This window comes from Caretta caretta, chromosome 15, assembly GCF_965140235.1.
Source record: "Caretta caretta isolate rCarCar2 chromosome 15, rCarCar1.hap1, whole genome shotgun sequence".
Taxonomy (NCBI): domain Eukaryota; kingdom Metazoa; phylum Chordata; order Testudines; family Cheloniidae; genus Caretta; species Caretta caretta.
The window spans coordinates 24,581,084-24,601,676 of NC_134220.1; the positions used below are offsets into that span (position 1 = coordinate 24,581,084).

Sequence of the window (20,593 nt, forward strand, 5' to 3'; positions counted from 1 at the left end):
AATTACGATGTCTTGTAGCTTACAAATATGAGTGGAATGCATTAGGCCAGAATAGGCTGTCGTATTGGGATCCTGTCGGATCTCACAGCAAAACAGGGTCAGGGCTGGGTCAGCACTGGGACAGGAGACTGTAAGGAACTATGGGGATGCGCTGAGTCAGCATGGAAGCAGGGCCCCACGTGGTGATAGGAAATAAGACACAAAATTGAGAGCCTGATGTGTAGTTACAGATCCTATTGATGCTCTTTATAAAGGCACGAGCGTTAACTTCAGTGTCCTGCCAGGTTGGATGAATCTGTCTCTTGCCTCTTGAAATTCCCCAGGCTGTTTCAGGCCTTGATATTCAAGTCCTTGCTAGACGTGCAGCTCTGGGCTCTGTTGCATGTGAAAGAGGAGGTTGTGTGCAAGCAGATGTTAGTTAAGAGCAAGGCAGAATCCTCTTTGCCGAACTCTACTTGCGTTGGGATGAGCTGGTGTTCATGTCCAGTTCTAAACTACTTCTCACATTGCCATGCGATGTTAATCAGCTGCAGTGCTTCAGCCCAGAGGTGGCTTCATTTCAGTGGTGGGTGAACGGAACCCTTTGCCAAGTTTGTATATCAGTAAGTACCCTTCGAGATCTTTGGGGTGAAAGGCATTGCACAACAGCAGGATTATTGTTCTAAGACTGTCAGGAGATATTGGCTAATTAGTAGTAGCTAAACCATTACTTTGCTTGGGAAAAATCAAAAGTGCTGAACATTTTGATCTTTTCCCCAGTGGTGTCGTCCCTCCCCCTTCCCCCCCCCAGCAAACGCCATCCTAATGAGAGCTATTCTTTGAAGCTCTGTTAGGTTGCATTGTTCCATGAAGTTTCTTTTTTGAAGAGCACTTCCTCCAACACTGTTTGCTTTAGAGCCTGTAGACAGACATTTGTCATTAGTTCTGTCTATTTTATCTAACCTAGTCTCTCATACAGCTGTCTTTTTTTTCTTATTTATCTGGCACCCACCACCCTAGTATCTGAGCTCCTCCCCAAATTAACAAGAGCATGAAATCCCCCCACCCCCCAGGTGGACTAGATCTCTCTCTCTCTCTCTCTCGGGGAGGCTTCTGGAATTCTTTTAGAACAAAGTGTGTGCCTGTGTTACTCTCTCTTCCTCAATTTAGTTGTTAGGGCTATTGTCGTGTTAAGTTTTGTGGTAGTCTGGAACCAGTTATCAGTAAAGCTCTGTCCCCTGCCATCAGGAGTTTGACCTGGGAAGTTGATGGTTTTATGGTTTCTGTGGGGTGTGACTGCTGCAGGAATATCCGGATGGTCCCAAAGTGAGTGGCCTTTCTTGGACCAGTACCATGGGTGACCATAAAGATGAAGGCCACCTTCTCATTCTCTGGAGTTTAACTAGCTGTTCTGTGGGGAGCCGGGAAGTTTGTAGTGTCCGGGTGATGCGGCCAGCCTTGCTTAGTGGAGCAGGTTCTTTGAAGCGTCCGTGTTAAAGGGCTGGAAAGTGACCAGGGAAGTGCGCATCTGCAACACGTGATGAGGGCATGTGAGGGAGAGGTGCTGAAATCGCTGATCGGATTGTTCTTACTCTCCACAGGAGCGAAGCCTGACAGGCAAGCTGGAACCCGTGTCTCCGGTCAGCCCCGCCCACCCTGACTCGGAGCTGGATCTGTTACCCTCCAGACTTTCGAAGGAGGAGCTGATCCAGAACATGGACCGAGTGGATCGGGAGATCACCATGGTGGAGCAGCAGATCTCCAAGCTGAAAAAGAAACAGGTAGGGTGGCCCAGCACTGATGGAGTGGTATGTCTGTCAGAGCATCCGCACGTCCCTGTAATGGCGGCCCGTCTGTTCCGCGTGTCCACTGCTGTCCGCCGAGGGGTGGCATTGCACAGTTCCACTGAGGGCAGCAATTGCAGCAGCTACTGTACGTAAGGCAAGGCAACTGCTAGCGCTTTAACCAGCGTCTCGCCTAGACTTCCCCTGGACAGCTCGCCGGCCCATCAGCCCTGTTGTTTGTACTGCATTAACACCAAGAGGCCCAAACCAAGACCAGGGATCCATTGTGCTGTGCGTGCACCTGGTAAGTGCCGATCCCGACCCACCTGGTGCTTACAACCTGAATAGAGAAGACAGACAAGGGGTGAGGTAAAGAAGTATTTTTATCCCCGTTATATAGATAGGGAAATGAGGCACAGAGAAACTAAGCCACATGCCCAGGGCCAAGCAAGAAGTGGGTGACAGAGCTGGCAATTGATCCCAGGTCCTCAATCCTGTGCATTGTAATCACAAGACTATTTTTCCTCCCAGCTAGATCTCCAGCAGCAGTACCACGGGGGGAATAGTGCTGCGGGTAATGCAGTGGTGGGAAATGTTAAAAAAAAAAAAAAAAAAAAAAGGCGATTGTGCTCTGGTTCTAAATCTGCGAATGCCAAATTCAGCGCTTGGATATTTCCACCCTGAGTCTCAGGAAGGGATTTGCTTCTCTGCAGTGCCCCGGCCATATAAAACTCCATCCGTTCTGCCTATATTGCATTATATGTTGCTGTTTGTTGTTCCCGACTCGTGGTGGTGCCTGGCACGCTTGGTAGTTCTGTAATCAGTGTGTGCACCAGTTGTCCTGTTCTCCCTCTTCGCCTGGTGTGTGTCCGTGTGTGTGGGTGTCCCAAAATAAAGCTGCAATACTGAGATTTCTCGTTGTAGCTGGAAAACCAACCCAAAGCTTTGTGTGTCGACGCGATAGGGCAGCGCAGCATCAGTGGCAGACTTGGGAACAGCGCCCTCTGCTGTTTTGTGACCTAACCTGCAGCCCCTGCTGTATTGCACCGAGTGTTACTCTGCTCCGTGTGCCTGGGCTCAGGCAGATGTAACAGAGGGCTCTGGGCAGCTCCCTTCCTGCAGTCAATTGAGGGGATGGGAGAAGAGACCATATCTGGTTGCCATCAAATTCTACTGCTGGGCCTTGGGTAGGCGTGTACCACTATTCTAGGGAAGCCCTAGGTCTCACCGTAAGGCCCTTGTTACTGTAGTATCTAGACACATGACTGTTTTCAATGTACATATCCTCCCTGCAGAGATGGCTGCTCTTCATGTTACAGATGAGCGCTGGGAGGCTAAGTGAGTTGCCCAAGGTCACACAGTATGTCTGTGGCAGAGCAGGGAATTGAACCCAGGTCTTCTAAATCTTAGGCTAGTGCTCTAACCACTGGACCATCCTTCCTTGTCTATGTAGCAGAGTAGAAGTCTGCCTGGTAGAAGACTCCACCAGCACATCCCAGGCTTATTGTTCCCACACAGATTACCATAACCCCATTAAGAGATTAACATGACAAAAGTACAGTGGCAGCCTGTGATTTTTATAAAGGTTTTTCAATGCCTAAAGCAAAGCAGTTCTCTTGTGTCTCCTTGTTACCCCTTGTTACTTCCCCGTCAGGAAGCTCTGTAATGCTTGCTGATGACTGCTAATCCCCACCCGCCCGAGAGATGAGCCAGCTCTCCTGATGTGCGTGTGCCCTGGAATTTATGAATTAAGGAGGCGGTATAATTGGGCTGTCATTCTGAATGAAAAACTGGGTCTATTTCCATGCTCCTAGAGGGAAAACAAGTTGCTGACGTTCCTTCCAAGTGCGGCAGAAACGGCACAGGAAGGGAATAATGAGTGTAATAAAAGAACTGAAGAGTCTCCTCTCGTTTCACACACACACAATCGCGCACGCCCATGCACACGCTCGTGCTCACGTGCACTCTCAGCAGGCTGTGCTGTAGCTGGCAGAGAACCAAGCTCTTTAGTCTCTTTATTGAAAGGCCATCCCAAATGCCCCTTTTTTGCTATGAATAGAGTTGAGGTTTTGATGAACAGATGCCTCTCCAGCCCCCTCGTAAGTGGAATCAGGACAGTTTGGTTTTGTTTTTAAATAGTGTGGTGTAATTAGTCCTAGACACCTGTTTTCAGTTGATTTCCCTACAGAGGTATCAAAAGGGCTGGAGCAGGGAGAGGGGAATGGAGGGGAGCCCGCAGGGCTAAGAAACAGCTGTGATGCCAGGTGAAATGAATGGCCCCAAAACTGCCTTTTCATTGGTGCAGCTGGAACATCTGGAGTGATTTAAAACCACAGAGGATTCCCTTGTTTTATGTTTTGGGAGTTGAGTGGAGTCTGGCCAGCAGTAAGATTCTGGTGCTTGCCACTGGAAGGCTGGTTCCTTTAAAGGCAGACCTGCCAGGACAATGGTGGCGTAATGATAAAGTTGGATTCAAAGGACGCTGTCAGCTTTAAACTCCTGGGCCAGATCCCTTGGTCTCCCCAAGCTGCTTTGCAGAGAAGCAGATGGAAGGATGTGGGGGAGGGCAGAATGGGTCAAAGGTAGCTTTAAGACATCTTTACATTCTCTGCTGATAGGGACCTGAAGCCTGCTCTCATCTTATGCCTGGCTCCCTATGCTCCAAGGGACTGTCCTGGCAGCTGGGGAATCAGCCAGATGCATCAGCTTTGCGACCATGCCCCCTTCGCTGAGGCCTGGGAGAGAAATTGGAATAGGAGCCGTAAGAGTGGCCAGGGAGATTTCCTTGCATGCTGCCTGGTCCTGCTGGCCTTTCTGCCTGCTTCACCTGACAGAGTGGCCCAAACTGACTGCAACGCAGCACTATGCACCAGGTGCTTTCCGCATCTGCAGGGGTGGTGCCCCTTCTCAGGCGGGGCTGCCTCCATGCACCCGTCTCAGGAAAGAAGCTGGCACTTTGCACCAACACTGTATTCATTACAGTTCCTTTAAAAAAAAAAAAAAAAAAAAAAGCCCTTGCTCCAAAAAGCTCCCAAGGGACCTTTGGTCCGGCATGCTGGCAGTGTCCATCCCCCGGTCAGTTTGCAGTGAAGGGGGATTTAGCCTATTGAGAGCAACAGGCTCCACTTAGTTAGAGGCTTAGTACTCCTGGAGCCACCTGGCTTTACCAAGGGTGCAGGGCTTCCAGGCCTGTGCAAGCCAGGTCACCAGTGAAGCACAGCTGGGCAGTTTGGCTTGTTTTCTAGTGGAAAGTTGATGTTAAGTCAGTGACTCTGGGAAAGCAAAACGAGATTGTCATTTTACCTTGGATTGGAGATTCCCCCAACTCCTCCAGGGTATAATTCACAGTAGCTGTGGGGACGGTGTCCTCCTAGCAGACAGCTCTGCAGCCCGGCTTTTCCAGAGCTGCTGGATACCCACAGATTGAAGTTAAAGGAGCTACAGGTACTTAGCACCTTTCAAAACCAGGCCATTGTCCTGGAAAGAAAAGGCTTTTATTGTTTGTCTTGGTCTCTCCCCCGGACATTGATTTTATAAATCCTCTGCAAAGGCTCAGATTAGTTACAAAGGCGGCAAAAGTAGCTGCTGACAGATAAACCCCCTTCTCCCTTTTCTTTGCGTGTGGTTCTGTTGCTTGGTGTGCAATCAGTTACAGATATTGACTGTGGCCTTCCCTCTCCTTAAGAAAGTTCAGTACATCTGGCCTTTTAGGATTCAGTGCAAGAGAAAATATTTGAGAGGTGTGGGGGAAAAAGAGAGAGCAGAAAAGTTCCTCTCTGTAATACTTTGAAAACATTTGGTTCATCTGGGCATCTGAGCCACTGACTTTTAAAGAACATGAGAGAGAAAACAAAAGATATTAGCCAGATCTTCCTTGAGCAAACAGTGGAGCAGTTGTATGAAGCCCTAATGTCTCAGTGCATTTTCCCTCTGTCCTTGGGAGGTCTTAGAGACCATTAAACACATTTGTACACAAAGCCTGTGCGCGCAAAAAAAAAAAAAAAAAAGGCAGCAGCAACAGCGTCTCCTTGGTCGTTCCAAAAATGGCCCTGAAGGCTCTTGCTGGGCTTGGCTGGCAGGAGGGGTTCTGATGAAGCAAAGTCTGATGAAGCAGCCAGGAGCTTTGCTTTCCTGAAATCCAATGCACCAGCGAGCTGCTTTGTCCACTGCCCCTCCCCGGCTTTATTCATGTGTGTTCAATCTTTTTCACTTCTCCCACTAGCCTTCTCTGTCATGACAAGGAAGGATAATCGCCATGCAGTTATTCCTGGCCATGGTACTAGGGATCTTGAAAAAAAAAAAACACACACCCACCCACCAAAAATTTTCTGGGATTTTCTTTCTTTGTAAATATTTTCTAAGCCATCTCCAGAATGCTTTTCGGAAGTGTAACGCTGACACCTGCTGGCAAAGGTGGAGCCAGCAGTGGCCTGTAGCCTTGCAGCACTGTAGGGGAGCCCAAGACTTGGCCTATTTGCCAAATCTGCCAGGTAGGTTTATCATGTTCAAGAACAGTTCCCCCAACTGAATTTTATCTGCTGTTTCTCAGCCTCTTTTTCTTAGAATATGTGTTAGAAGTAGATTTCCTGAGCTGGAAACCCTGTTTTTCTGTTTTAAGTTGCCATGTTCTTATGTGTGTAGGCTAATCACTGGTGACTTCTGCCCAGGAACTAGCATGTGCCAGGATTAAACATGAACATTTAAATGTTAGCTACCTCTGAGTAAGGGCAACCGTGCCAGAGACTGACTAGATTCACAGAAGACTGGAAAAACCAGACCCAGCCAAAGCTATTTCAGTTCATACCTCATGCAACTTGATCAAAGAGGAGGGATCTGTGCTTGCTGCCATATGCCCTGCAGATTAACTATTGTTATTACCGTACCATTGTCGCTGGGGAAGAGAAAGAGGTGCTGCCTTCATTTAGGAACTGATTGGCCTTAAAAGGAGAGGGAAGCTTACGCTGTCCCTAATGACAGGGCTGGGTGTTGCCTCGAAGACCTGCCGTGGGATTTTTAGTTTAGCAGAAGAGGGAAGTTGCAGGCTAGCGGAGGGTTGGCGTGTCGCCGTCAAGACTCCTCCTGATTTTCTGATTGTAAAGGTCACAGTCCCGGCCTGGTTTTTGTGGCAGACCTTTAAGATCCGTCTCTTGATGCTGGCCGCTTTTGCTTTGCCATTTTCCACAAATTCCAAGAGACGCTGTTGCTGGCTAAACCGACTGAGATCATCTTTGTAATCTCCGAGAGCACAGAGGGGAAGTAACCCCTAGTCCGTTTGCTCTAATTGGTGGGCCTGCACCTTTGATCATTGTACAGTATTACTCCCACAGAGAGTAGAGAGACTGTAATTCTTCACTGTATTTCAGCTATAATTAGATTTGCAGGGGTGGTGGTTTTGCTTTTAAGGAGCTGCTTTTAATGAGCCTCCACTTACTGGCAATCATTCATTTCTTGATTTGCCATCAAATCTTCTGTCTTAAATCAATTAGAACAGATTTGACCACTTGGGAAACTTTTTTGTGGACTGCCAAAATACCTGTCAAAATTTCTAGAGATTTTACCCAAATCCTTTCCCTGATGGAAATTGTGGTTTTTTGTTTTCTGTTTGATAATCTGGGGATCTTTTGTTTCGAATTCCTGGATTTTGTAGTTTTGGGGCCTGTAAAGGGCATCTTTTCTATTATTAGAATAGTGCATGCATTTCATTCCTTGAACCAAACCCTGGATCCTAACACTCTTCGACCCTGGGAAAGTTCTGATCTGGATTGGACCTTTGCTGCTTGGACCCAGCTCTGTTTGGAAGTGGTTCTAGTTGAACAAAGAACTAGAAGTGCACTGTAAGCCCCACGGGAAAGTAGTTCATCAAGACATGGGTTGCTGATTAGTTCCCAAGTGGAGTTGAACATGTTGGTCCTGACCTGGAAAGCTTTAAGCGGCTTACCTCCTCTTGTTGGGGAACCACTTCACAACTCTGGCAGCATCCATGGAGGGAGATCAGTGGAGACACTTTAGCCAGTGGTCTCCTGGTTTAAACAGGAGGGGACCAGGACTGGGGCATATTCCAAAAAGGGGATATCGAACCCACCTTTTGTCCTTCAGATGCCTTGGTTATTGGGTCTTGAGATCAAACTGCAAGGCATAATATAGATTTCCTCTGGCTTTGGGGCAGTGGGGTGGGTCAAAGGATAGGGGTAGTTGGGGATTGCTGTTTTTATAGTATTGATGGAGCTTTGTATTTGGTCAGGATTGAAAGATCAGCTGAGAAATTTAGGTGGATGGACAGGACATAGAATCATAGAATAACAGAGTTGAAAGGGACCTCTGGAGGCCATCTAGTCCAACCCCCTGCCCAGAGCAGGACCAATCCCAACTAAATCATCCCAGCCAGGGCTTTGTCAAGCCTGACCTTAAAAACTTCTAAGGAAGGGGATTCCACCACCTCCCTAGGTAACGCATTCCAGTGTTTCACCACCCTCCTAGTGAAAAAGTTTTTCCTAATATCCAACCTAAACCTCCCCCACTGCAACTTGAGACCATTACTCCTTATCCTGTCATCTGCTATCACTGAGAATAGTCTAGATCCATCCTCTTTGGATCCACCTTTCAGATAGTTGAAAGCAGCTATCAAATCCCCCCTCATTCTTCTCTTCCGCAGACTAAACAATCCCAGTTCCCTCAGCCTTTCCTCATAACTCATGTGTTCCAGTCCCCTAATCATTTTTGTTGCCCTTCGCTGGGCTCTCTCCAATTTCTCCACATCCTTCTTGTAGCGTGGGGCCCAAAACTGGACACAGTACTCCAGATGAGGCCTCACCAATGTCGAATAGAGGGGAACGATCACGTCCCTCGATCTTCTGGCAGTGCCCCTACTTATACACCCCAAAATGCCATTGGCCTTCTTGGCAACAAGGGCACACTGTTGACTATATCCAGCTTCTCGTCCACTGTCACCCCTAGGTCCTTCTCTGCAGAACTGCTGCCTAGCCATTCGGTCCCTAGTCTGTAGCCGTGCATTGGATTCTTCCGTCCTAAGTGCAGGACTCTGCACTTGTCCTTGTTGAACCTCATCAGATTTCTTTTGGCCCAATCCTCTAATTTGTCTAGGTCCCTCTGTATGCTATCCCTACCTTCCAGCGTATCTACCACTCCTCCCAGTTAGTGTCATCTGCAAACTTGTTGAGGGTGCAATCCACACCATCCTCCAGATCATTAATGAAGATATTGAACAAAACTGGCCCCAGGACCGACCCTTGGGGCACTCCGCTAGATATCGGCTGCCAACTAGACATGGAGCCATTGATCACTACCCGTTGAGCCTGACAATCTAGCCAACTTTCTACCCACCTTGTAGTGCATCCATCCAGCCCATACTTCTTTAACTTGCTGACAAGAATACTGTGGGAGACCGTGTCAAAAGCTTTGCTAAAGTCGAGGAATAACACGTCCACTGCTTTCCCTTCATCCACAGAACCAGTTATCTCATCATAGAAGGCAATTAGATTAGTCAGGCACGACTTTCCCTTGGTGAATCCATGCTGACTGTTCCTGATCACTTTCCTCTCGTCTAAGTGCTTCAGAATTGATTCCTTGAGGACATGCTCCATGATTTTTCCGGGGACAGAGGTGAGGCTGACCGGCCTGTAGTTCCCAGGATCATCCTTCTTCCCTTTTTTAAAGATGGGCACTACATTAGCCTTTTCCCAATCTTCTGGGACTTCCCCCATCGCCATGAGTTTTCAAAGATAATGGCTAATAGCTCTGCAATCACATCCACAATTCCTTTAGCACTCTCGGATGCAACGCATCCGGTCCCAGGGACTTGTGCGCGTCCAGTTTTTCTAAATAATTAAGGGCGCTAGGGTTTGATGCCAAGCCCTTTGGCGTCGGTGGAAAAGCCCTTTCCTGCAGAGCTTCCCAAAAAAACACCATGCCCGATTCCTGATAGTTGACCCCCGCCCTTCTGTCTAACCTGTATGTTACTATTATTTTTTAGCTGAATTAACATCCTCAAAGCGTCTTCCAGATTGACTTGTGAGTCTTTGCACAACTCTCTCTCTTTTTTTTTTAGGTTTCCAAGTATGAGCCCCGTCTTGCTGGTTCAGGAGCATCATTTCTGATGAGTCCTTTGCAGCCCTCCTTTTGTAACCGTTGGATTTGATGCTGTGCCAGAGTTAATTTTTCTCTAGCGCTCCCCAAGGTGCATCCACGCCATAGCAGGGCTGCCCAAAAGCCAAGTGCCACCTGCAGCATCCTGGAAATGTGGCTCATGGCCACTCTCTGCCTGTCTCTGCAGGAGCTGACCAAGGGCAGGTTTTTATCTCTGCTGAGCTCAAACAAGCTGCTGCTTCACTTCGTCTTGAGAGCATTCACGTCTAAGTGACTGTCAGGGTTACCCTCGTTTTGCTGTTGGTAAAAGCTGTGGACGTGTCTGGGAACTTGGGTGTGGCTTTTGGGCTCCTGGCTGGTTGCCCAGATCGCCCTCAGCAGATGGAGTTTGGGTACCTCACCTGCACAGCCAGGGTAAGGCTGTGACTCAGAACTAAGGGATCGGCCACACGCCCCTTTTCTATGTAGGACCGCAGAGGAAGAGATGTGATCTCTCTCCAGGGCAGGGGAGTCTGAACTGGTTGCTGGCCCCTTGCTCAGTGCTGTCTAGTTTGCCACTGTTGCGGTCTTGAGTTTTTACCAGATTCTGATACATTCCCTTTGTTTTATTTAACACTGAAAAGGAAAAGGGGATTTGGAAATGGCCTTCCCGAGACAGGCCGTTGGTCTGTAGAGGCCCTGAAGAAAGTGGCTTGTGCTGATGCCCTTAGCTGCAGCTCCTGGGTCAGTCTGACGTTACTAGAATTGTATGAGGTACCGATAGTACAGTAAGTGTGTGGGGCCGTTTGACCATGAGAAGCGGCCCCCTAGTGATGATTAACACCCTGCCTCTGGGCTCCTTAGTAATATCTAAAACATACAATAGTGAAATTTGTCTCTGTGGCCTACCTGCCCGCTTCCCGCCTGCATCTCTGGCCTGTCTCCTGATGCTGCCCTTCATGCATGGGACATACTCCCCTTTGAGATGCCTACAGCTCCCGTCTCCTGGTTGGCGGAACCCCTCCTTACATCCTGCCTCTGCAGGGATGCCTGCGGCTCGCTCCCGTCTGGCACTGGGTGGAAGAGCTGCGACTTTTGCCTTTCTGCTAAACTCGGTTCATCCCAGCGTTACCTCGTCCTCCCCACCTCGTTTGTCTGTTTCATCTGCCTGCAGTGTCCTCTCTGACACCAGATTGTGACCTCTCTTTGATGCTTAGGCCTGGTCTACACTGGGGGGAGGGAGGGTGAATAATGTAGCTGAAGTCAACGTACTTAGACCTTAGACCTGTCTTCACTGCAGTGAGTCGACAGCTGCCGCTCCCCCGTCGACTCCGCCTGCGCCTCTCGCGGCAGTGGGGTACCGGAGTCGATGGGAGAGCGCTTGGGGGAGGTGGTGTCGATTTATCGCGTCTAGTCTAGACGCAATGGATCGATCGCCGCCCGCCGATCTGGCGGGTAGTGTAGACATACCCTTGGTCTTTGATACTTGGCTGTACAGTGCCTAGCACAAGGGAGGCCTCGTGCTTGACTGAGGTTCTGAGGCACTGTTGTAAACAGAAAAAGAATAATAATACGTAGCCACAGAAGGCATCTCACTCAGGTGAAGAACTAGGAAATCAGCAGCGGGCTATTAAACCGAAAGAGTCCAATAACCCTTAACTCCCCCCACCCCCCCCTTAAAACATGAGCGTGGTAAACAGTGCAGCTCCAAATTAAGACATAAACAAGGAACTTTGCTGCTCTGAGAAATGTTTTTCCTCCATGGAATTTTCATTCAGCTGTTTTTTATGCGTCGCATCTGTAGTCGAGCTCCACAGGCCAGATCTAAGAGGGCCACTTTATGCAATTTGTGGCCAGAAAACACCCTGGCTAAGGCAACATGAAATGTTTAAGGGTTGTTCTACCCTCCCCTCCGTTAGCCCCTTTGTCTTGTTGATGTCTCACAGGAAATGGTTTATGGTTACGTTTTCTATTTCTGTCACAGTGCTGGAGAGAGAGAGTCTCCTATGGCCAGAGTGTTTCTTGTTTTGAACCACTCACTCTTCTTTTCAACCTTTCACAGCAACAGTTGGAGGAGGAAGCAGCCAAACCACCAGAGCCTGAGAAGCCGATCTCACCCCCACCTATTGAGTCCAAGCATCGCAGCTTAGTGCAGATAATCTATGATGAGAACAGGGTAAGTCACTTACCGACTAGCGGTTGCTGAACTGACTGACGTATTAACACAGCAGTTGTGTTGTGGATATGCACTCCCTACTCAACTAGCTTTGCGTCTATTATCAGGAAATGACTGCTTGTACCAATTGACCGGGGCCAGGCCAGTGAGGGCGGGATCTGGATTTCTGTCAGCGGCACACGCAAATGGCCTATCTGCCATGTGATCTGTTGTGGAAATTGTGAGAGATGCTAGTTGGTGGATGTTGACAGGAGCAAGCCAGAGCAAAGGGTGTTAATTGTGTAGTGTGGGGTTCTTTGTTGCATGTTCTATTGCTGGAAGGGGTGAGGGTTTAATGGGATTAGCCTTGGATTTGAAATACCTAGAATGATGCCCTGGAACCCGACATGATCAACCAACAGAAACCACTCAGTGTAACATCCTCCTGGGGTAAATTTAGTGCTTGAATTACTGTACGCTCACCTGTAGGATGATCCCTTAGAAACATAGGCACTCTCTTGTCTGTGTGGGCGACACAGATCCTGTGACGCTTTCTGTCCGCTTCGTGACCTTATCCCAAACTCCCTTCCCATGGCTGGATGTGCTGGTGTGGGGTGCGCTCTTGGTGGCCCCCTTGCCCCCCAATGATGGTCCCCTTTCTGTGTAGCTTGTAAGCACAGTATTGAGTCTGAAATGTTCAAACTTGGGTGCCTCAGACATCCAAATCCCATATTTAGGCACCTATGTGGAAGTGGCCTGCTTCCCAGAGGTGCCTAGCGCCTGCAGCTCCCATTGGTCTCATGTCTGAAAATGTTGGCCTATGCCATATGCAGAGCACTTTGGTATCACAGGGATTATCTGAGAGGTTATCGCTAGCATTCTGCACCTGTCTGGTGTGCGGGGTTCCCTGTGAGCTCAGTGCTGCTCCTGTTAGGGCAGTATTTGGTTGTGACCGCTGGTGGGAAATGTGAGATCTTTAACATTTAAACACCAATCAAGCAAAGAAAACCTCTCCCCCGACCACTTCGTACACACCCTTACCCTTCAAGGTCAAGGACTTTCAGCCTCTCAAAACACATAGAGATACATTATCACAGCTTACAGAGGAACAGCCGTGTTAGTCTGTATTTGCAAAAAGAAAAGGAGTACTTGTGGCACCTTAGAGACTAACCAATTTATTTGAGCATGAGCTTTCTAGTCTCTAAGGTGCCACAAGTACTCCTTTTCTTATCACAGCTTATTATATTTCCCTAAAGTTAAGTACCCTCACACCTTCTTGTCAACTGTCTAAATGGGCCATCTTGATTATCACTACAAAAGTTTTTTTTTCCTCCTGCTGATAATAGCTCATCTTAACTAATTAGCCTCTCACAGTTTGTATGGCAACTTCTAACTTATCTGTATGTATGGTTTCAGAGGAACAGCCGTGTTAGTCTGTATTCGCAAAAAGAAAAGGAGTACTTGTGGCACCTTAGAGACTAACCAATTTATTTGAGCATGAGCTTTCGTGAGCTACAGCTCACTTCATCAGATGTTTACCGTATGTATATATATTTCTTCTTACTATATGTTCCATTCTATGCATCCGATGAAGGGGGCTGTAGCCCACGAAAGCTTATGCTCAAATTTGTTCGTCTCTAAGGTGCCACAAGTACTCCTGTTCTTTTTGCGGATACAGACTAACACGGCTGCTACTCTGAAACTTATTATTGTTGTAACTGATCCGTGTTTTTACTCTTCTGTGGTAAATGTGAGGGTATTGTGGACCTTTGTGACTTTGAATAAGGTGTCCTCAGCTTGGAAACGTTGCATTAGTGGAACGAGTTTGCCCTTTATTTGCTTTCTGAAGAACTGTGTTGCAGGGCAGGGCCTGTGGCTTTAGCTGTGCCAAGTTTCCAACCCCTTGCACTTAGGAAATCCAGTGCAAACCGTGAGTGTGATTATGCAAAACAGACTTAGAGCGCCTAAGGGCGCAGAGGATTTTTAAAGGACTGTGTGATCTGTGCTGAACACTTTAAATGGGGCAAGGCGAATGGAAAGGAGATTGACACAAATCAGCACTGAATCTGTGGAATTTTAATGCGGCAGCAAACTTTAATAAAACGGTGTGAATTGCTGACAGTGTGTAACTCTCCTTGACTGCTAATTCATTAAACAGGGCCACTGCCTGCAACTGGGGTTGAAGGAGAAATGAATCTGGCTGGGTGCTTTGCGTTGACATTAGAAAACTGGGCCCTTTTGTACGTAATCAAGCACATTCGTTTTAGGTGTTGGGTTTAATGGATGATTCTGCATAAAAGGAAAGTGACTAGCCGCTAATTGTTTTGAATTGCGAGTCCTTTGAATTCACTGTGAGCTGCAGAACTCCAGGTGCCTGATGTTTAAAGATTACATGCCCTGGGCACTACTCCGAGGAAAAGCAATTACTTTGGCATGGTTGTCATTCTTTATAACTCGTATAAACACCTAGATATGCATGATGCTGTGTGGAACTGTATAAAGAGATGTTTCAGAGGAACAGCCGTGTTAGTCTGTATTCGCAAAAAGAAAAGGAGTACTTGTGGCACCTTAGAGACTAACCAATTTATTTGAGCATGAGCTTTCGTGAGCTACAGCTCACTTCATCAAATAAATTGGTTAGTCTCTAAGGTGCCACAAGTACTCCTTTTCTTTTTGTATAAAGAGAGAGGCCCAGATTTTTAGAAATGTGCGTGCCTACCTTGAGACAACCTAAAGGGACCTAGGTTTCAGGCGCCAGGTGTGTAAGCACTTCCTGAAAACTCTTGACCCTCTTTAAGTCTTCTCCAGTTGCGCACTCACCATAACTAGTCACTTCGGAGAATCTTGGCCAAAATCCCCACCCGAATTGCTTAGGCTTTAGGTTAAGACAAGAACACCAGGGAGTGGGCAGACAAAGATGAGGACCACAGGATCATGCAGTCACTTAGTGGAGTAAGCTTTTCTCAATAATGTGGGGGCAGACGTCGCTTGTTGGGTGGGGTTTTGAGCACGTTGGGTTGGTTGGAACCGTGGGTCAGGGCGGATTGGTTTGTTGTCTTTGTTTCACAGTCTGATGGTTAGCTGGATAACTGAAACGTTCTACTGATGATCTGAGAAAGGACTGGAGAGAAGACAGAGCACCATCATGGCCTGAGGGCTCAGGAAGGTTGTTCCAATCCTAGGGATCACTCTTTCATGGTACTTGCGAGGTACACAGTGGAAGGTTTCAGAGGAACAGCCGTGTTAGTCTGTATTCGCAAAAAGAAAAGGAGTACTTGTGGCACCTTAGAGACTAACCAATTTATTTGAGCATGAGCTTTCGTGAGCCACAGCTCACTTTGCAGTGCTTGGATTTTTGCGGCAGGAGGGGCAGGCAGAGCTGGACTGTCCCTCAAACAGTGTCATCTGCTGGAAGTGCCAAGGTCCCATTCAAACAGCACCGAGTTACAATACTGCCTACCTAGCTTGCTTGGGGCTGCTGGTGTCACTGAAGTGTTCAGTGGATGGTGCTGAAAAGAATGTGAAGAACCATGTGAGCTGAAATGTGCCGTTGAGAGCAAATGGTTACAATGAACTGGAAGCAGCTGAGCATGATGGCTTGGCTTCAGTTCTTAGTTTGTGGTTTCAGTTTGTTTGTGTTCTGCAGTTCATACCCCAATCCTGCTAATATTCATTCCTGCCCAAAACCTGGCTTTGGTTTTCCTATGAACCTTTGCAGTAGCATGTGCTTGTTCAAAACGGATGTGAATCAAACGGAGGTCAAGTCCGACTCCAGATGACTTAATAACATACTTCTTCCACATGTAGCTCTGTTAATGTCCACGTGACGGCTGGGATGTGGAAGGCAGATGCTGCTTCTCTTCTCTTTTGGGGGATCCCATGTAGAATAATGTGAGGACACATTTTAATGGATTTATCCCTGGGTAAAAAAAATTTTTTTTAATAGAAGGCCCAGCAGGCTGCCAGCCTAGGGCTGTGAACTGAGATCACTCGTCTGTTGCTGGTGCAGCCTCTGGAGGAGGGACCAGAACATTTGTGGGATTCTACATGCACAGACATATGAATCAAATCAGTCTTGCAATTGGCTCTCTAATCACACACAGGACAAGGGGTTGTGTTGTGTTTATTCAGCTCACCCCTCTTCCGATGCAGCTGCCCTGAATAGGGATCTCCCAGATCCTGCTACAGACAACTACCAGGAGATTCCGCGTCTCCCCCCACCTACTTCCCAGTGCTGCCTTTCTCTTTCATGCCCACTGCTGCCTTTCTCAGGTGTGCATTTAACTCCTTTGGGGGCTCAGTACCAGGGGAAGTTGACAAACTGAGATGTAGAGAGGCTACCAGTCAATTGCTGGAGAAAGCAGGGTTGCTGGGGAGCTAAGCATCTGTATTTTGATTCAAAGGGGGTGGAGGTGGAGAGAAATGGTGTGTCTTTTAAGGCATAGAAAGTAGAAAGATATCCAAGCCCCACAGCAATACAGCCAGCCAGGCAGCCGAGACAGGGTGAGAGGGAAAGTTGGAATCTGTATTTTGGGGTGATAATGCATCCCTTGATCCATCTGTTTGAATTCAGGAGGAGGAAAACCAGGCACTTGTTTAAACACCAAAGCAAGGGATTAGTGCTTCACCCCAAACTGGAGTGTCTGCTTCCCCAAGTGTGTGTGCCCCCCCCCCCCCCCCCACTTACAGGCTGTGCCAGGCAAGAGGGGAGAACACCATGCTAGAGACTGTGGGAAATCAAGTTAGCCAGCTATTGTGTGACCTACTTTCGTTTTGGCTATAGCTGTGATTCTTCAGGGGTGAGTGGATTCTAATTTTAGCCTTGTGGTTCATCAGGGAATTATATTTCTTCCCACCAGCACATTGGGCAAGTGGCACAGAGGAGCCCTGTTATGTATGGGGGCACAGAATATCGGTTGGCGTTGTCTGCATCAAAGCTTTCCTCAGAATCCAGGCTCTCCTTAGCCATTCACCTTAACACTGTTGTGAGTCTCTTCCTCCCTGTGACCTGCTTTACCAGTGTGATTTGAAAGGTGTCTCTCCATCAGGGAGAGTTATGATCTTTGGCAAATTTGACCTGTGATCCCTTTCTTACTATATGCAATGTGCTGGACAAGTTAATCGTATTCCGGAAACACATGGCCGTGCAGATGGGACTAAAGAAGAAGGTAGAAAAGTGCAGGGATCTTCACGGACTTTGTTCTGAGAGAACTGGCTGCATTTGCTTTTTGGGTGAGATTTTCAAAGGCATAAGTGGCAGTGAAGCGCACAGTCGCCATGGACATTCATCTCACGGCCATTTGTGCCTTTGAAAATCTCTGCTGTGTGTGTTGATCCGAGACGCTTTGTCATTCCATCCTCAGTGGGTGTTGGAAATTGCGCCTGCCAGATTTTGCACTTGCCCCCCTTTTGCGTACAAGCCCATGACATGGAATAACTGTGCTGGGACCACCCAGACTGTGCATACAGAGGTGGGCCTTGTGCCCACAGAGGGGTGTCACGTGGCCAGGTGCAGTCTGAGGGCTTGTCTGCACAGCAAACCAGGGTATGAATCTACAACGTCCCAGCTTGCTGCACAGGATGAACCTCGTCACGGCTGAGTGTGCTCTGGGGCTTTCAGCACGCTGTAGTGAACGTTCGTATACAGCAGGCTCGGGGGCTGTGGATTCAGACCCTGGTTTGCTGTGCAGCAACCCGCCGTGTAGAGAAGGCTCTAAATAAAAGCACGTTTGAGATGTGGCCCAGCGTTTTTGCTGCTGCCCGAGGACCAAAGCACGACTGCAGAACGGGTGACATTTTCAGAGTTACCCAAGTCCCATTTTCAAAAGTGGCAGCGGCGCGTGGGAGCCTGTCACATACAAGTACTTTCTGAAAATGTTACTCTGGGTCGGTTTACAAACTGTCCTGGGAACCCTCCTCTTGATTTGACATTTGCTGCTTGACACTCTGTGGGATTCTGCGAAGGGCACGCGGGGCCATGGCATTCGCAGCCACCCAAGGTATGTTCATTTCACACAGTAGCGTTCCCTGCTCCTTGGGCTCACCGCCAGGAGAGCAGTCCTGAGTTACCCAATGGAATCTGTTTCTCTAGCCATTGTGAATTGCTGCCAGAGGTTGGTGCACGGTCGGTAATGATATAGTCACAATTATGTAAGAGGAAAATGGGCGAACACTTGAATTTAACTGTGCAAGTGACCTTCAGTCTCCCCTGTGGGAGAGAAGGAAATTAGTCCTCCTGGGCTGCATTATTGTCTCAAGGCAGCCTCCCCTGTCATTTTCGCATTAAATCCCCATAACCAGGGCACATGCACTGGGTATATTGTTAATAATATTTTTATTCCACAAGGCGGTTCAGTGGAGATTCCCTGCTGCCCCCCACCCCCCCCCCCCCTTTTTCTTCCCGCTTATATATATATATATATTTCTGACATTGCTGACAATTTGGCTTGACATTTCTGGCCCTGAGTAACTCTGGTTTTAAGAAAAAATTCCAGGTCTCCTGTTCAGTGCTGGGTGGGTTTTTTTGTTTTTTTTTTCTTCCCCCAATTACTTTTTGAATGGAAGTCATCACACTTTTGGTTTTGTTCAGATCTGATTTGTCAGAGTGCCCTGGAGGACGCTCTCCGGCTCCAGTCAGCAGTCCCTCTCCATGCTGCGTCCACTAGTGCAGCAGGGGAATGCACTGTTTGTGGCCATTAATTCTGCTCTCTGAATTCCCCATCATTGTACACACACGCAAAGAGTCACTCGCAGCCCATTGTCAGTGCATGCCCGTGTGTCGGTTTATATGATTTCAAGCAAGTCTCTGTTCATGGAGGGAAATCAGTGTCTCGGAGGGACTGCTCATGGGAGAGGGGAACCTCTAACTGGTAGGTCACTGGGTTGGAATGTAGCCCAAGGTGGAGGTGATGCATCAGATCGAAATAAGTTTGGTGGGTCTCTGTCCTGTTCCCATGTTCCAGTCTATGGCATACTGTCCAGCATGGCAATTTTCAGGCTGCCTATTACTGACAGGAGAGGCTCGGGATTTGGATAGCTCAATCTCCGTGGCCCCTCCTTTCAATCAAGATCACATGCCTTTCAAAAAAATATGTTCTCGCTCAATTGCAAGATGTGGGCTTGATGCAGAAATTGCTGGGGGAAATTCCTTGGCCTGTGCTATGTGGATTGATGGTCCCGTCTGGCCTAAAGTTCTTTGAAGCTGTGAATCCTCTAAACCTTAAAAGGCCATATCTGCACTGGAGAGAGAGAGAGAAGTTTCAAAATAGTTTCCAAACCTGGCTTAAAATCTATAAATTGATTTTGGATGCAGTTTGGTCACCTTGGTGGAGCAGGCCAAGCCATACCAGACCCTTACTGAGACAGCGGCTTTATGCTGGGTGAAGCAGTGACTGGCTGTGCGGACATTTAAATGACCCTCTCTAGAGATGAGTTGGGCAGCTCAAACCTTGCTGAGAACTACTGCGGTCTGAAGGCTCTGGAAAGCATCTACCATCGGAAGAACTTCCCTGCAACAGGAGAGCTAGAACTTACTGTAATTTCACACTTATATCTCAGTAGCCCTAAGACACCAACCAGGTCAGGGCCCCATTGTGCTAGGTCCCACCCCCTCTCTGTAACGCTCACCCCGTGTTCCCCTCCCCCATTACTGCCTCCTTCCTGCCCCCTCTGCCTCCTTCCCACCCCCTTTCTGTAACGCTCACCCCGTGTTCCCCTCCCCCATTACTGCCTCCTTCCCGCCCCCTCTGCCTCCTTCCCACCCCCTTTCTGTACCGCTCACCCCGTGTTCCCCTCCCCCATTACTGCCTCCTTCCCGCCCCCTCTGCCTCCTTCCCACCCCCTTTCTGTACCGCTCACCCTGCGTTCCCCTCCCCCATTACTGCCTCCTTCTCGCCCCCACATTCCCCTCCTCCATTTTGCCCCCTTCCCTACCCTTCCTGAAATTCTCTGTAGAGCTGCTTGTGTGTGGAAGGACGGAGCTACATTTACAGCACATATACCTGCATCTCCTTCAGCTATTTCTTCCCTATCTTGGGGCTCGGCTATTTTACCCCCATTGTTTGTTCATATCTGGGGCAGAGAAGGTGCTGACTGAATTGGGACTCTAGTTAAAGCCACACACCTTTCTCCACCTAGCTCAGTGCGCGGTGAGGCTCAAACCCTGGCTTTCCTGGTGTCGCAAGGCTATAATTGAGATTCAGCCCAGAGACTTGATGGCTTTTATCTCTCTCCCGTGAGACAGCCAGTCTCTGATCTGAGTGTCGGAGCTGTCCTTTGAAACACAGGCACATCCGCTTTCCTTTCAAGTGTCGAGCTCATCACTTCTCTCTCTTTTGGAGGGGAAGAGTTAATGTCAAGATGCTCACTGCCCCTTTTTATGTTCAGCGCCACTGCTGTGGGACCATGATTAACCACAGTGTCACGCGGGTTTGGATGTAAATCTTTGGACGTAACCTTCTCCATCGCAGGTGCAGGTGGTGAAGGGTTGTGGCATGCTTGCCCTTGCAGGCTTTCCTGTCAGGCTTTTGAAAAACAGAGTTGGATGCAGTGCAGCCAGTGGAAGCCGGCAACAATGTCTGTTTGGCTCTTGGGA

General features: G+C 48.3%; 1 protein-coding gene across 10 annotated transcripts in view; it reads left to right on the forward strand.

Moving 5' to 3' along the window:
- NCOR2 (nuclear receptor corepressor 2) overlaps positions 1-20,593 on the forward strand; it is a 404,021-nt gene that overhangs the window by 183,657 nt on the left and 199,771 nt on the right. For all 10 annotated transcript variants that reach the window (XM_048821124.2, XM_048821129.2, XM_048821126.2 and 7 more), the window contains exons 5-6: positions 1,581-1,760; positions 11,908-12,021. In XM_048821124.2, coding sequence (XP_048677081.2) covers positions 1,581-1,760; positions 11,908-12,021 — 294 coding nt within the window. The remainder of the gene's footprint in view (positions 1-1,580; positions 1,761-11,907; positions 12,022-20,593) is intronic.